We start from the raw sequence: 15,002 nt of genomic DNA on the forward strand, positions 1-15,002 counted from the left end.
TATTTTCAACCATCGTGCATCCTTATCTACTAGGTATGATTTCTGTAAATAACACATAACACTTAAATTTTTTTTAATTTACACAATAGTTTTTATCTTTTAATCAGGACATTTAGAGCATCCACATTTACTTTAGAAGCATTTTATCTTTTTAATCAATATCATAATTTTGTGCTTTCTATTTGTCCTGTCTATTGTTTTATTTTTCTGGGCTCCAAAATCACTGCAGATGGTGACTACAGCCATGAAATTAAAAGACGCTTACTCCTTGGAAGGAAAGTTATGACTAACCTAGACAGCATATTCAAAAGCAGAGACATTACTTTACCAACAAAGGTGCGTCTAGTCAAGGCTATGGTTTTTCCTGTGGTCATGTATGGATGTGAGAGTTGGACTGTGAAGAAGGCTGAGCACCGAAGAATTGATGCTTTTGAACTGTGGTGTTGGAGAAGACTCTTGAGAGTCCCTTGGACTGCAAGGAGATCCAACCAGTGCATTCTAAAGGAGATCAACCCTGGGATTTCTTTGGAAGGAATGAGGCTAAAGCTGAAACTCCAGTACTTTGGCCACCTCATGCGAAGAGTTGACTCATTGGAAAAGACTCTGATGCTGGGAGGGATTGGGGGCAAGAGGAGAAGGGAACGACAGAGGATGAGATGGCTGGATGGCATCACTGACTTGATGGACATGAGTCTGAGTGAACTCCGGGAGTTGGTGATGGACAGGGAAGCCTGGTGTGCTGCGATTAATGGGGTCGCAAAGAGTCGGACGTGACTAAGCAACTGATCTGATCTGATCTGATCTGATTGTTTTATTTTCCCCCTATCTTTTCTTGTGCATTTATTTTTCTCAATTTATGTTTCCCTCTATAATTTTTGAAATTATTATTTCTTTTCTTCTTTTTAGCCTTTACTCAAATTTAAAGTACGTGTACTTAAATCATTAATGTCTATAAATGATCATTATCTTTACTCACTTCCAAAACAAAACAAGACCCAAGAACATTCATAGTCTCCCTGTCAAATTACATTCTTGTGCTATGAAGTTCATTTCTATTGATCAAAGGTGAGGACAGGGGCCTCTGTGGTCACTGTGGTGTGTATATCTCAGAGCACACATTAGGCTGAGAATGAAATTTCACATGTACATACTTTAATTTTTTCAATGATAAAAAATATGTTCATTAAAAGTAGCAACACAAAAATGGAAAACTACATATGTAAAATTAAGACTTACCAAGTTAGTCACTTAAATATTATTATATCAATCTTAAAGTACCAGGTTAGACACATATTATTAAACTGTGAGCACATGGATAACAACAGATATTTTTTCTACCAAATATAATAGAGCTTGCAATAATTTGAACCTTTTTTCTATTTATCACAGAACATTCATACCAATATTTGTAGAACTGTCTCATTTATACTTAATGACTGTGAAAGTTTTATGGTAGGAATACATTATAATTTATCTCATTATTTAACTTATTGATAGTTACATTGTTCTTTTTACTTCTTTAAACAAAACATCAATTTGTCACTTGAAAAACAAAGAAAAGTTATGAATAATTATTTCAACAGAAGTTGTGTTGCGGGAACAGAGTTTTATGTCATTTTCATTTCCTCTAAGGCACCTTTTAACAATGATTATGAATATTTATAACCACAAAAAAGATATTTTTAAAAATGAGTATTTGTTACATTTTATTTGAATACAATATATCACTTATTTACATAACAATGTTTTCACATTCTTTGTTCATTTATTATTTTTGAAAAATAACGGCAGAGAAAAGATCATTATAGTTAATATAATTTTAAAGTTTATCTTTGGAAATAAAGAAGAGCTTCATTACACATGGAAGAATAACAAAGTTAATCTATTGGAGCTGAATTACATTGCCTTTTATTTTCTTAAGTGTAAAAAGTACTTTACATATTAAATTTAGAGTAAACATCCTGTCTGATGTTGCGTATGAACAGATCTGTTTCCTTGATCCTGTTTCATTCTGACCCTCTGCTAAGCATCTGATCCATGCAATCTGCATTCAACTATGGAACCAAAGACAGCAGCACTGTCCAGCCCCTGTCCTGGTCATCAACGTTTGCCAGAGGAATTGAATGAACTAAATACAGGTAATGCTGCTATTGCTAAGTAATTCCTCTATTTACTGAGAAAATAATATTATAAATAACTAAGTCCATAGCTAGCTACTTTTAGAAGAAGGGTTTAAAACCTTTTGTTCTTGCAAATGAATTTTAGATTTTCCAATGGAAGGGAATTTAAAATACAATCACTGTCTGAGAAGTAAATATTTATAATGGATTAAGATTTAATATTATTTGGAAAAATATTATTGACTTGGTGGCTGTGAATTCTGCTTTTCTTGCACTGAAAGAGTACATATTGCTAGGAAAATTTATCTACCTAGCAAGAATTAGATGATTTTGTTTCTCACACTCTTTTCATTAACATTAAATTCAACTGTAAGAAGGAGCATTTGTAGACATTTAAATTATAGGTACTTAAACTAATTCTTAAATTTCTATTCTTTCTGCAACTGGTATTACTTCAGATGCTATTGTCCATTATATTCTTATAATTACTATTCTAACTACTACTATGACTATTTTTATAATAATAAAACTTATTGAATGTTTATTGCTTCAAGCACCATGCTATTGACTTTATATACATTAGCTTAATCTCCACAATATATATATGGATAAATATTACTGTTATTCTTATTTTATATAAGAAACTAAGGATAAAAAAAAGCTTGCCACAATTCACAAAGCAACTGCCTAACTGAGCCAATTTTTAAAATTTTGTTATAAGTCTAAAATAGGGACAATTTATGTTTCTAACATGCTTTTAATTCTGTGTCATTATAAATATATGTATATATACATGTGTATATATAAAATTATAACTGTTTATTGCATGCATTTTTCTAACATACTTTCTAGAGTTTTGTGATGAAAGTGTAACATACTCCGAACTCAAACTTCGTGATTCTTCAAATATTCAGAAGAGAAAACTAACTAGGATTTGGAAAGCAAAAGGTAAAAAATGTAAAACTCTAGACTCCTTTTTTTGCCTTCATATTTTAATGAGAAGTCATGAAAATAAAAGGACTAATCTTTCAAATGGAAATCATCCCTCATACACTTTTAAGCAGGTCATAAGGACCCAAAGTCTAGTGTTTAGAGCAAATGGAAATGAACAATGAACAACTGATCATTTTGCTCTGAATAATCAACCATGGCTTAAAATGATGTACCATGCCATAGAATGAAGAATGTTTCTAGATATTTTGGGGGTTGATATTTTAGCTTTGCAAAAGGTAAGTGCTCCTTTTATGCTACAATATTTCTAAAAATGAAATGGACTGAGGGAGGTATATCATAGTAGCCAGATTTTATCAAAACTATCACAGAGTATCTGTCAAGGTCAACAGCTAATGCAGAAGTTATATTCTTAGTTCTGCTACAAAGATGGGGGAAAAAATTGTTTAATTAAAGGAAGGTGATAAATTAAATCCCTTGTAGGATTTCTGAAGTTCTGTTTTTGATCGTAAAATGTCTTTACTAGAGCAACTTGTTACTTCAACATTCCTACATAAAAATATTCATATTTCCTTAGCTATATCCAAATCTTCAAAATAGTTTTTAAAGTTTTCCTTGCAGAGTGGGAATACCAATGATGCAGCACTCCTCTGGATTTCGATTTCATTCAAATTCTAATAGGGTGAATATTCCTAGCCAAAATTCCTTCTAATCCCAACTCCTAATCTTGTTTCCATTGATCATCATGGTGAACTACTTCTTTTTCTCTTTGGGCAGAGTCTCCATGGTGCATTGCTACAGTGATATTTGCCTTGCTTTATTTAATTGCTCTTGCACTAGCTGCATTTATGATAGCTAAGGGTAAGTATTTTTCAGGTTTTCATTAACTTGTTAAAAGTTACTAGAATAGAATTTTGAAGCATTTGAAATTAATTCTAAGGCTTTACTAAAGTTATTTTCCTCATTTGTTATTTTAGTTGCATAAAAGTAATTTTACCAATTCAGTTTTTGAATTATCAACAATAGCTTTGTCCCAGGTGAGCTTATCAAAGATGTTGGTGGATAGCTGTGTATTTTGAAAAAAAATGAAAAATAATAGCAATGTTCTTTATGTTATTGTATTTTTACTGACATTAGACTTAGCAACTGTGAGATGTAAGAAAACTTGGAGATATTTATAGAATTTATTATTTGGGCAGTTAAAAACTAACTGTAAGGACATCAAGTCAGGAATTTGAAAGAAATAATCTAATAGAAGAAATAAAATGATAATGGGCAGAGATTCATCAAAAAATGAAAAAAAAATATTATCAGGATTTTGGACCAAGTCTATATATTGCTTGAACTCAGTGTCCTAATATTAGAAAATATATTAGCTTTTAAAATTATAGACTCATAAATGGTACTATCTGCAAACCAGAAACATGAAAATTCTTTCAAAAATAGAAAGTAAGGTAATTTATGCTTACAAAGCAGAGAAAACAACAGCACAAAACATATGAAGGATAAATTTATTCAAAAGTTATAAGTAGATCTAAATCAGTAGAATATAGTATAATATATAATTTTCAGAAATAGAACTGCCATACAACCCATCAATCCCACTGCTGGGCATACACACTGAGGAAACCAGAATTGAAAGAGACACGTGTACCTCAATGTTCATCGCAGCACTGTTTATAATAGCCAGGACATGGAAGCAACCTAGATGTCCATCAGCAGATGAATGGATAAGAAAGCCGTGGTACATATACACAATGGAGTATTACTCAGCCATTAAAAAGAATACATTTGAATCAGTTCTAATGAGGTGGATGAAACTGGAGCCTATTATACAGAGTGAAGTAAGCCAGAAAGAAAAACACCAATACAGTATACTAACGCATATATATGGAATTTAGAAAGATGGTAACGACAACCCTGTATGAGAGACAGCAAAAGAGACACAGGTGTATAGAACAGTCTTTTGGACTCTGTGGGAGAGGGAGGCGGGAAATGATTTGGGAGAATGGCATTGAAACATGTATAATATCATATAAGAAACGAATTGCCAGTCCAGGTTCGATGCATGCTACTGGATGCTTGGGGCTGGTGCACTGGGATGACCCAGAGGGATGGTATGGGGAGGGAGGTGGGAGGGGGGTTCAGGATGGGGAACACGTGTACACCCGTGGCGGATGCATGTTGATATGTGGCGAAACCAATACAATATTGTAAAGTAAAAAAATAATAATAATAAAAAAATTTTTAAAAAAGAAATAAACATAAAAACTTTGTGTACAATTCCAAACAAAGACATATATGATAATAAATGACAATGTAGAGAAATTGAATAAATATAGCTATATTCTATAGATAAATAAATATCTATTTGGATGCACAAAAATGGTAATTTTTAAGAATGAACTTGAAAAGATCTTAATAACAAAACATGCTGCTGCTGCTGCTGCTAAGTCGCTTCAGTCGTATCCGACTCTGTGCGACCCCATAGATGGCAGCCCACCAGGCTCCCCCGTCCCTGGGATTCTCCAGGCAAGAACACTGGAGTGGGTTGCCATTGCCTTCTCCAATGCATGAAAATGAAAAGTGAAAGTGAAGTCACTCAGTCATGTCCGACTCTTAGTGATCCCATGGACTGCAGCCCACCAGGCTCCTCTGTCCCTGGGATTCTCCAGGCAAGAGTACTGGAGTGGGGTGCCATTGCCTTCTCCGAACAAAATATGACTCCTAGACAAACTGTTTAGTAGCTAGCAAAAGATCAAAGAGTCCCATTCAAATTCATAAGGCAAGCGTGTGCTATGCTATGCTTAGTCGCCCAGTCATGTCTGACTCTTTGGGACCCCATGGACTTCAAGCACACCAGGCTTCCCTGTCCTTCACTATTGCAGAGTCTGCTCAAATTCATGTCCATCGAGTTGGTGATGCCATCAAACCATCTCGTCCTCTGTCGTCCCCTTCTCCTCCTGCCTTCAATCTTTCCCAGCATCAATGTCTTTTCCACTGAGTCAGTTCTTCGCATCAGGCAGCCAAAGTATTGGAGTTTCAGCTTCAGCATCTGTCCTTGCATTGAATATTCAGGGTTGACTTCCTTTAGGATGGACTGGTTGGATCTCCTTCCAGTCCAAGGGACTCTCGAGTGTCTTCTCCAGCACCACAGTTCGAAAGCATCAATTCTTTGGCACTTAGCCTTCTTTATGGCCCCACTCTCACATCCATACACGACTACTGGAAAAACCATAGCTTTGACTAGACAGACCTTTGTAGGCAAAGCAATGCCTCTGCTTTTTAATATGCTTCCAAGGAGCAAGCGTCTTTTAATTTTATGGCTGTAGTCATCTTCCACAGTGATCTTGGAGCCCAAGAAAGTAAAATCTGTCACTGTTTCCATCGTTTCCCCGTCTATATGCCATGAAGTGATGAGACCAGAAGCCATGATCTTAGTTTTTTTTAATGTTGCTTTAAGCCAGATTTTTCACTTTCCTCTTTCACCTTCATCAAGTCTCTTTGCTTTTTGCCATGAGGATGGTGTTATCTGCATATCTGAGGCTGCTATTTCTCTCAGCAATCTTGATTCCAGCTTGTAATCCTTCCAGCCTTGCATTTCACAAGATGTACTCTGCATAGAAGTTAAATAAGCAGGATGGCACTATACAACCTTGATATACTCCTTTCCCAATTTTGAACCAGTGTATTGTTCCATGTTCAGTTCTAACTGTTGCTTCTTGACATGCACACAGGTTTATAATTGCTATTATTCTTTTGGATTTGATGGGCAAAGAAATCGACGTGGGAAAACCTTTTTAGATACAAATATTTGAAATTAAATACTGAAATTATCAGAGAAGGAAATGGCAACCCACTCCAGTATACTTGCCTGGAAAATTCCACGGACAGAGGAGACTGGTGGGCTACAGTCCAAGGGGTTGCAGAGTTGGACACGTCTGAACAGATACAAACACACACACTGAAAGTATATGTGGATGATGTGCTTTCTAACGTAGATATACCAAGAAAATCTACTGAAAAAAAATTCATAATAAAGACACTTCAATAACAATGCTTGAAACAAAGTTAACAGAGTTTCATTATATACCATCTAGAGCTAACATCCAATATTCAGGTCCACATATTAAGCCTCTCACTTTGCATTTCTTCTTTGATATCTTGAAAAACACTTAGCCTACAATATTTTTAAATAGACTTGCTGCCCAGCCATGATCTTACTGGCATCAGTGGGAAAGAAATACTTTAATACTGTTGTCTCTCTTGGCACCTGTCTAGTGAGACAAGCCTAGGAATCATCTGCGTTGTTTAACTGCCACTGATTATTCCAATTTATTGAATAAATACACTTCTCTACAGTTGCATTATTACCCATCTAATCTAAGCAATTCTTTCTCTCTCTTTCTCTCTCTTCCTTAGTCTAGGCTATAAACCTCCTAAAGGTCTAACTGCAATTCACCCTTGACCTCCTCCATTAAATTTCCAGAGTAACCTCTTCAAAATATAATTTTTTTCTTTTTTTAAATTTTATTTTATTTTTTAACTTTACAATATTGTATTGGTTTTGCCATATATCAAAATAAATCTGCCACAGGTATACACGTGTTCCCCATCCTGAACCCTCCTCCTTCTTCCCTCCCCATACCATCCCTCTGGGTTGTCCCAGTACACTAGCCCCAAGCATCCAGTAGCATGCATCGAACCTGGACTGGCGATTCATTTCATATATGACATTATACATGTTTCAATGCCATTCTCCCAAATCACCCCACCCTCTCCCTCTCCCACAGAGTCCATAAGACTGTTCTATACATCAGTGTCTCTTTTGCTGTCTCATATACAGGGTTATTGTTACCATCATTCTAAATTCCATATATATGCGTTAGTATACTGTATTGGTGTTTTTCTTTCTGGCTTACTTCACTCTGTATAATAGGCTCCAGTTTCATCCACCTCATTAGAACTGATTCAAATGCATTCTTTTTAATGGCTGAGTAATACTCCATTGTGTATATGTACCACAGCTTTCTTATCCATTCATCTGCTGATGGACATCTAGGTTGTTTCCATGTCCTGGCTATTATAAACAGTGCTGCGATGAACATTGAGGTACACGTGTCTCTTTCAATTCTGGTTTCCTCGGTGTGTATGCCCAACAGTTGGATTGCTGGGACATAAGGCAGTTCGATTTCCAGGTTTTTAAGGAATCTCCACACTGTTCTCCATAATGGCTGTACTAGTTTGCATTCCCACCAACAGTGTAAGAGGGTTCCCCAATCAAAAAATGGGCCAAAGAACTAAATAGACATTTCTCCAAAGACATACAGATGGCTAACAAACACATGAAAAGATGCTCAACATCACTCATTATCAGAAAAATGCAAATCAAAATATAAATTTTATAAACCCACCAGACTTAGCCTATTAATACTCTAAATTCAATATAAATTTTAAAATCTTTAACATGGTGTATGAAGTCCTTCCTTACTTGGTCCATGGTTTCTATCCCAGCTAGTATCACATACTTTCTCACTCTATGGGTTCCAGTCACAGGTATCTTTTAGTTCCCTGAATGACTCATAGTTAGTATTACCATGTAGCATTATAAAAACAGGGATCATTTTAATAACAAAAATAGATGATGCTAATAATTACACTAGGACAACAAGCATAAATCAGGACTTCTCTGGGTAGACTGATATTAACCATAACTTTATCTGTAATCCTTCTTGCTACAAAGCATATGCATAGACTGCTTTGTTTTTTTGCCTGAAACGGCCTTTCTTCTACATTTCTTCTAAATAGCTAATCCTTAGTAGAGTAATCAATTAACACTATCCATTTATAATTAAGCCAGATTTCTCTGTTACAATATCTTAATAGTGATTCATTTGTAGTACCTTTCACAATTTCACCTGTGTAATTATTTGTGTGATTATTCACTTAAGATCTGTCTCTCCCACTAGCTCGTTAGCTTCTTTAGAAAGAACCCACGTATATATTTGCTCTACATTTTAACCTTTGCTTTTGAAAACTATGTTGTCACATTAGAGGTACTTGGTGAATTTTTTATTACATAAATTAATACACCTAATAAATGCATATGGCTTATGTAAAAGAGATTGTAATCCTTTTAATATTAAAAGACATAAAGAAATACATCTAATGAACTCAGTATATATTAAGTGTACCTTGGTGGGAAGACTAATACTGTGTAGATAATTAAACAATTCTAGATTTATTTAAGATTTATATGATCCCAATACATGTGTATCTTCATGACAAGTATGTTAATTATAAATTATGTTGTTGTTGTTCAGTCACTATGTCATGTCCAACTCTTTGTGACCTGCAGCACACAAGGCTTCTTTGTCCTTCACTGTCTCCCGGAATTTGCTCAAATTCATGTCCATTGAGTTGGTGATGCTATCTAACATCTCATCCTCTGCAGCCCTCTTCTCCTTTGCCTTCAATCTTTCCCAGCATCAGGGTATTTTCCAATGAGTCAGCTCTTCACATCAGATGGCCAAAGTATTGGAGCTTCAGCTTTAGCATCCAGTCCTTCCAATGAATATTCAGGGTTGATTTCCTTTAGGATTGACTCGTTTAAGTCCCATGGAAGTAAAAAAAAGGATTAGCAAAATACATACTGAAATATATTAACAAGAGCGATAGCAATCTAGTCTTTTCAGGTACCAAAACAGTCTATAAAGCTAAAGATAATTTAACATTATAGTATTGGTATTAAATAAATATATTCAAAATAGGAAAAATGAAACAGCTTAATCATAAAATCATATGAATATGTATACCTATGGTATAGATATATTTAGCATTTTAGTTTGCTTGTTTTTTAATTGACATCCTGGCTTAAGTGATACTCAATCCTTACTATACATTTGCCTTTTCTGTTGGGATTTTCTCTTCTCTGTAGACTCTTTTTTTTTTCTTTTCCATTTAGAGAAAACCCTTTAACATTCTTTTAGGGTAAGTTTAGTGCTGCTGAATTCTTTTAGTTTTTGTTTGTCTAAGATGTCTTTATCTCTCCTGCTTCACTCAATGATAATCTTGCTGAATATAGTATCCTAGGTTGCAGGGTTTTCCCATTCAGACCTTTGACTATATCACCCCATTCCCTTCCAGCCTCTAACTATGCAGAGAAATCAGCTCATAGCCTCATGGGTGTCCCCTTGTGACTGACTTTTTGTTTCTTTCTGCCTTTAGAATCCCCTATCTTTAAATTTCACCATTTTAATTGTGACACATCTTAGTATAGGTCTGTTTGGTTTCATCTTATTTGAAACCCTGTGTGCTTTGTGTACCTGGATATCTGTTTCCTTCTTTAAGTTTAGGAAATGTTCAGCCATATTTTCTCCAAATACATTCAAAAAAAATTTTATTGGAGCATAATTTTACATTGTAATGTCAGTTTCTGCTCTACAGTAAAGTAAATCAGTTATATGTACACATATATCCACTCATTTTTAGATTTCTTTCCCATTTAGGTCACCACAGAACATTGTGTTAAATAGTAGAGTCTCATTAGTTATCTGTGTTATAGATGGCATGCAGTGAGTGAGGAATCTAGGAGCACAGTGAGGCAGCAGCTGCTACATCAGACCTCTTTCTGCTTTGTTTGAAGGCACTTGGCAGGCAAGCCAGCATCTGCCTTACGAGTGGAGTTTAAGCTTCTTCAGCCCCTCTCTCCATCCCAAATCTTCTCCAACAAGCCTAGGGGGCTTGCATCCTCCATGTAGGACCCCTGGACTGGGACACCTGGGCTGTGGCACAACCGTCTCATGTCCCAGGGCGAGTGTTCACCTGTACAATCTCCCTTTTGCTCTTAGTCTCCTCCAAGGATACAGGTTCTGCTTTTTTTTCCAGTCTTACCCAATTACATGTGTGTCATTCTTGTAGTCTTGGTTGCATAGGAGTACTTCTGCCAGTTTCCAGTTCATTTTCCATGACAATTATTCCACAGGTAGTTGCATTTTTGATGTGTGTAGGGGGTGGTGAATTCCATGTCTTCTTACTCTGCCTTTTTGATCCTCTTCTAGTACATTTATTCTTATGAGTCCAGCAATGCATCTGAGACTCAAACTGCGCTACTATGGTCAAGAGAATTTAAAGTCTCCCTCATATGAGCCTGCACTTGGCTGATTGAAACTTTATGTCCAACAAGTTACATGATCTTGTAGTTGGACTAGGATCAGATCTTTAAAAAGTAGGCATGCAGAAAGATTTTCTTTACAGTTTGTGTGAAGTCTCCAAATTATCTTAGAAGCAACCATAGGCCATTCAGACTAAATAAAATAAATTCAAGCTAGGAGCGTTCCAGTCACTCTATTTTTTTTCAAATCAAGTTTAGCCAATGAGAGGGCCAGATTCTCCAAAACAAAACAAAATACATCATGTGAAATGATGAGGGTTAAAGGTTTCATATTTGAAAATAGAAATATGGATGTTAAGAAAAAATGACATAATTTTAGAAATTGTTTATTTTAATGAGCTTGAAATTTAAAATATAAATAATTGATAGCTTGAAGATCTTTGAAAGGGTAGCATTAGTAAAGCTGTGTAATGGGGGTGTCAATTTTAGAGGCATCTTGAGAAAAACAGTGGATAGTGATAGAGAGTTTGTAGAATATTATAAAAGTTCCACATAAAAATAATGAAAATCTGAATGGGGAAAAGGTTATGGTGCTGTGAAAAAGTAAATAGATATGTGAAGCACTGTAGTAATAGAATAAATAGTACTTTGTGACTAACTGGATGTGTGCTATGTCAAAGGCATTTGCTTCAGAGGCAACTTTGGTCATTATGTCCTAATTGGGTTTACTAATTGTTTAGAATAGCATCAATCAGATGTGGAAATCTGCAATGATTAAAGCATGTGTCATTACCTCATAAACGTCTGTCATAAGAAAAATGTTTTATATTTAATGTCAGTTATTTGCAAGTGATAATTCCAATTTACTCCACAGCTAATCATTTAAAAAATAAATGGATAAGTTATATTTAAACTTTTCTGAATTTCTATTTTATTTGCATTCTTAAAGGTTTAAAAGTGATAAATCTTAAAATGTATTTTCATTTGTAAATTTTACAAATTCCAGTTAATTGTCTAGAAGAAATTCTGAATACATATGAAAACAATACGTCAAATGTGCCTGGACGCTGCAACACAATATAGCAAAACCGAGGTAAGTATTGAATTGCAATGAGAATCTTGCTATCAATGTAAGTTGTTTAAATTTAGATGCATATATACAATTAATAAATACAAAATCAAAGTTAGTAACTATGGCTCACTTTTCAGAAAAATTCTTAAATATCATGGGCTTCCCTTGAAGTTAGGGAGGATAATTAAAAACAATAATACAAAAATTATGATACACAGAGTTAGCATGGGTGACAGTTATCCTCATGGATGCATTTTTTGTTGTCAAGGTAACTGGTCCTTCTCTGAAGAAAACTGATATCTTATTTCTGCTGAAAATAAGATCTTGGCAGCAAGGAAATTGTCCTGAAGCCCTGAGCTCCAGTCTTATCAAGAAATATAACAAAGAAGAATTGGAAATGTATGGCACAATAACCCTTCCCACATTTTCTTATACGGAAGATAATTATAGAGACATTTTAACATTATGTGTTCATTCAAGCATGCTAAACTCAACATATTGTAATAATTGATTGGAGATCTCTTAATCAAACCCAAACATCAAAATATGGGCTTAAATGGTTATGTGATTTTTAAATTTTAAATATATTTGTACATAGAAGTAAATGCTAATATATTAAAATCTCAGACCCTGGTAAATAAATAAGAGGAAACCACATAGCACGTATACACTAAGGAGCGTTTAGTCACAATCAGCACTTAAAAAATACCTAACATTTATTGATTGCTTCTAATGTTCCCAATACTACTTCAGTGTATCACTATATTAGATCATGCACTGCCCCAATAATTCCTACAAAACTGTACTATTTTTATGGCTGTCATATTAATAAAGAAACTGAGACCCAGAAAGAATGAGGAATTTTCCAAAGTTGTATAGCTAGTAAAAAATAGAAAGATAATTTAAGCCAAGATAGGTTTAGTCTAGAGATTACACATGGAACCATTATGCTATGCTGACCTCAGAACAGTAAGTCATGTCAGATCAAGATGTAAAAATATTGCTTCTTCAGAAATAGTCAGTAAATCTGAGGGCTGCAGATTTACATTTTCCCTACCTGGCTGTATCTTTCAGAGAGAAACAAATGAGAAAAATAACTTTCAAGAATGAAATATTATACTAGCTCTTTATAAAGAGTATTTTATGAATATTTTATACTAATCAGTCTCTGGAATATGGAAGAAAGAGACTAATAGAAGTGATATTTTTCACCTTAGTAGACTCCAGCAAGCTTAAAGAATATAGGTCTCCTTTATTTTTAGTTCTCATCTACTATGCGACTGTATATTATTTCTTTTTTTATTGCATTCAAGTTCTGTTATTGCCTTTAATAAAGACTTCAGTCTATAGCATGATGATAAGTTGTGGCATATATGCTGACAATTTCCATATGATGCCTTTGGGAGACACACCTCATAATTTCAGCATTCCTCCCTGCCAAGGCTGGTCTCTGCTCTAAATAATTCCTGACAATCTTTCCCAGTTGCACTACTACCATCTCAATCACACAAAATGCTCTAAATTGAACTTGTATATACAGATCATTGGGCTTCCCGGGGCTCAATGATAAAGAATCTACCTGCCAATGTAGGAGACGCAGGTGACATGATCCCTGGGTTGGGAAGATGCCTTGGGGGAGAAAAGACAACCCACTCCAGTATGCTTGCCTGAAAAATCCTATGGACAGAGGAGTCTAATGAGCTATAGACTATAGCGTTGCAAAGAGTCAGACACCACTGAATGACTGAGCATGCATACATATCAATAGTGAACTCTTTCCTCTTTCAGGAAAAACAATTTTTAAAATGTATATACAAAGTAACACATTTGTTAAGGCAGTGTCTCCTAATGATCTCTTACCTCAAAATGTGATTTTGTAAATACAGGTTACCCATAACTTACAGTGGAATAGCTAATATCTGTGAATATTCCAAAACTGATAGAAGACATCAAACTACATAATGCCAGAGCATTCTGAATTCCTATCGGGTGAACAAAATAAAGACAGTGTTACATATATCATGTTTAATTGCTGAAAACCAAAGATAAATGGAAGCTGAAAGGCAGGCAGTAAAATACAGAATATTTGTATTTGTATATTTGTATATAAATATACAAAATATATATTTGTATATTTATTTTTTAATGCTTTTTTTTTGTCTTTATTGAGTTTGTCACAACATTGCTTCTGTTTTCTGTTTTGTTTTTTTTTTAGCCCATGAGGCACACCGGATCTTAGCTCCCTGACCAGGGATTAAACCCACATCCTCTGCATTGTAAAGTCGAGTCTTAACCACTGGACAACCGGGGAAGTCCAGAATTTACTTTTAAAGAAGTAATCAGTAGCTAATATTGGAGAAGGCAATGGCACCCCACTCCAGTACTCTTGTCTGGAAAATCCCATGGACGGAGGGGCCTGGAGGGCTGCAGTCCACGGGGTCGCTTGGAGTCAGACACGACTGAGTGACTTCACTTTATTTTTTCACTTTCATGCATTGGAGAAGGACATGGCAACCCACTCCAGTGTTCTTGCCTGGAGAATCCCAGGGACGGGGGAGCCTGGTGGGCTGCCGTCTATGGGGTCGCACAGAGTCGGACACGACTGAAGCGACTTAGCAGCAGCAGCAGCAGCAGCAGTAGCTAATATATAAAAAGAAAAAAGAAAGCATGGAAGTATTGAAAGACAATTGTTATACAAAACTCTATCCCCAGAGAAAAGATAATTATATGAGAATCATATGAAGAT

The 15,002-nt window shown here is 35.2% G+C and overlaps 1 protein-coding gene across 2 annotated transcripts; it reads left to right on the forward strand.

The window, feature by feature from the left end:
* The first annotated feature begins 1,919 nt into the window (after positions 1–1,919).
* Positions 1,920–14,617, forward strand: LOC139183204 (uncharacterized). Of its 2 annotated transcripts, none has more exons than XM_070790134.1 (5): positions 1,920–2,138; positions 2,973–3,068; positions 3,849–3,932; positions 12,191–12,277; positions 14,472–14,617. In XM_070790134.1, the coding sequence occupies exons 1-4, from the start codon at positions 2,057–2,059 to the stop codon at positions 12,265–12,267; spliced, it is 339 nt and encodes a 112-aa protein (XP_070646235.1). In that variant the 5' UTR covers positions 1,920–2,056; the 3' UTR covers positions 12,268–12,277; positions 14,472–14,617. The 2 variants fall into 2 exon arrangements, with proteins under 2 accessions (XP_070646235.1, XP_070646234.1); XM_070790133.1 differs by lacking the exon at positions 14,472–14,617 and adding an exon at positions 12,525–13,611 and having other exon boundaries at positions 1,936–2,138.
* Positions 14,618–15,002: the final 385 nt, after the last annotated feature.

The sequence above is a fragment of the Bos indicus genome, chromosome 5, assembly GCF_029378745.1.
Source record: "Bos indicus isolate NIAB-ARS_2022 breed Sahiwal x Tharparkar chromosome 5, NIAB-ARS_B.indTharparkar_mat_pri_1.0, whole genome shotgun sequence".
Taxonomy (NCBI): Eukaryota; Metazoa; Chordata; class Mammalia; order Artiodactyla; family Bovidae; genus Bos; species Bos indicus.